We start from the raw sequence: 1,356 nt of genomic DNA on the forward strand, positions 1-1,356 counted from the left end.
TTCAAAACAGTATGATGTGTTATTCCAGAGCAGGATTCAGAGGAAAGGAACTCAGTGTGTCAACTGTCTGACTGAGCACACGACGCTGTGGAGGAGAAACTCTGCAGGAGAAGCCGTCTGCAACGCCTGCGGACTCTACTACAGACTACACCGGGTACTACAAACTAAAATACTGCTCTGGCCACATGCTTTACTTCCTCTAGTAAGAGTAAAACAGCAAAGAAGGTGTTCCTTGTACTTTGAGGCTGAGTCTTTGTTAAATGTTTGCAGGTGAATCGCCCGCTGGCCTTGAAGAAAGATGGAATCCAAACCAGAAAACGGAAAGTAGTCACTAAGAATAAGAGGAAAACTGACCAATCAGAGACCAAGCTGCCTAAGGGGGTCCAGCCCAGTGATGTCACAGCAGCTGACAGCAGCGTTGTCGGGTTTTAGGTGACCTGATGCTGCAGGTAAAACGATCTGCAGCAGTTTAGGTTTTATTGTCAGAATTCAGTCACAGATAAACTGTAATGCAAGAAACGTGCATGTTTAGATTCTCAGGATCTCATTACCTCTGATCTCTCTCTGTTTTGAACCTTCATAAATCCACCAGAGGAAAACATCAGCTCAGGACCTTCTTCTTCATTATCAGAACAATCGAGTGAATAAATAAATCCATGAACCTCTGCAGACAGGAGCTGCTCGCACAACTTGAAGAGAAATTTGTGAGGGTAAAGCTTTTCAGACGTGTCTGCTGTTGTTGCTTCCTGTGTGCCGTCCTCTGTGATCACCTGTGTTTTTAGATTTTTGTTGGCTGTATTTACTGTGGACCTTGTCTCCAGCCCAATAAATGACTCACTTTTTGTTATTTAACACATCTTATTTTGCCTCCTACATTTGGGTCCCCACTCCTCCACTCCCCCCTCCTTCTGACAGCAGCATTTATCGACAGCTACCAGGACGAACTCATCACTCATGTGATCCAATGGATAAACATTAACAGCCTGGGTTTAGTTTGAGCTGCCTCACACACGTAAAACTCAATGTTTTAGAAATGACTTTAAATCCAGGACCTGTTCCAGAAAACAGGTTTGAAAAAACTCAGTTTAACATAAAGTCTGATCAGTTATTGATTAATTATTAATATCTGATTCATCCTTACGTGGGGAAACTCTGAGTTTTGGGATTTTACATTAAGCAGTCAATATGTGCTTGAAGTGCAGACTTTCAGCTTTAATGTAATAATAAAAAATAATAATGTTCCCTCTACATTTCTTGACAAATGAATGGTAAATGGCCTGTATTTATATAGCGCTTTACTAGTCCCTAAGGACCCCAAAGCGCTTTACACATCCAGTCACCCACCCATTCACACAC

General features: G+C 42.2%; 1 protein-coding gene across 3 annotated transcripts in view; it reads left to right on the top strand.

Annotated features, from left to right (window-relative positions):
- LOC102209328 (erythroid transcription factor) overlaps positions 1 to 881 on the top strand; it is a 6,504-nt gene extending 5,623 nt beyond the window's left edge. For all 3 annotated transcript variants that reach the window (XM_005750421.1, XM_005750422.1, XM_005750423.1), the window contains 3 exons: positions 29 to 154; positions 271 to 449; positions 593 to 881. In XM_005750421.1, coding sequence (XP_005750478.1) covers positions 29 to 154; positions 271 to 432 — 288 coding nt within the window. In that variant the 3' untranslated portion in view covers positions 433 to 449; positions 593 to 881. The remainder of the gene's footprint in view (positions 1 to 28; positions 155 to 270; positions 450 to 592) is intronic.
- The last annotated feature ends 475 nt before the right edge of the window (positions 882 to 1,356 follow it).

The sequence above is a fragment of the Pundamilia nyererei genome, unplaced genomic scaffold (genome assembly GCF_000239375.1).
Source record: "Pundamilia nyererei isolate P.nyererei 1_Seehausen unplaced genomic scaffold, PunNye1.0 scaffold00273, whole genome shotgun sequence".
Taxonomy (NCBI): domain Eukaryota; kingdom Metazoa; phylum Chordata; class Actinopteri; order Cichliformes; family Cichlidae; genus Pundamilia; species Pundamilia nyererei.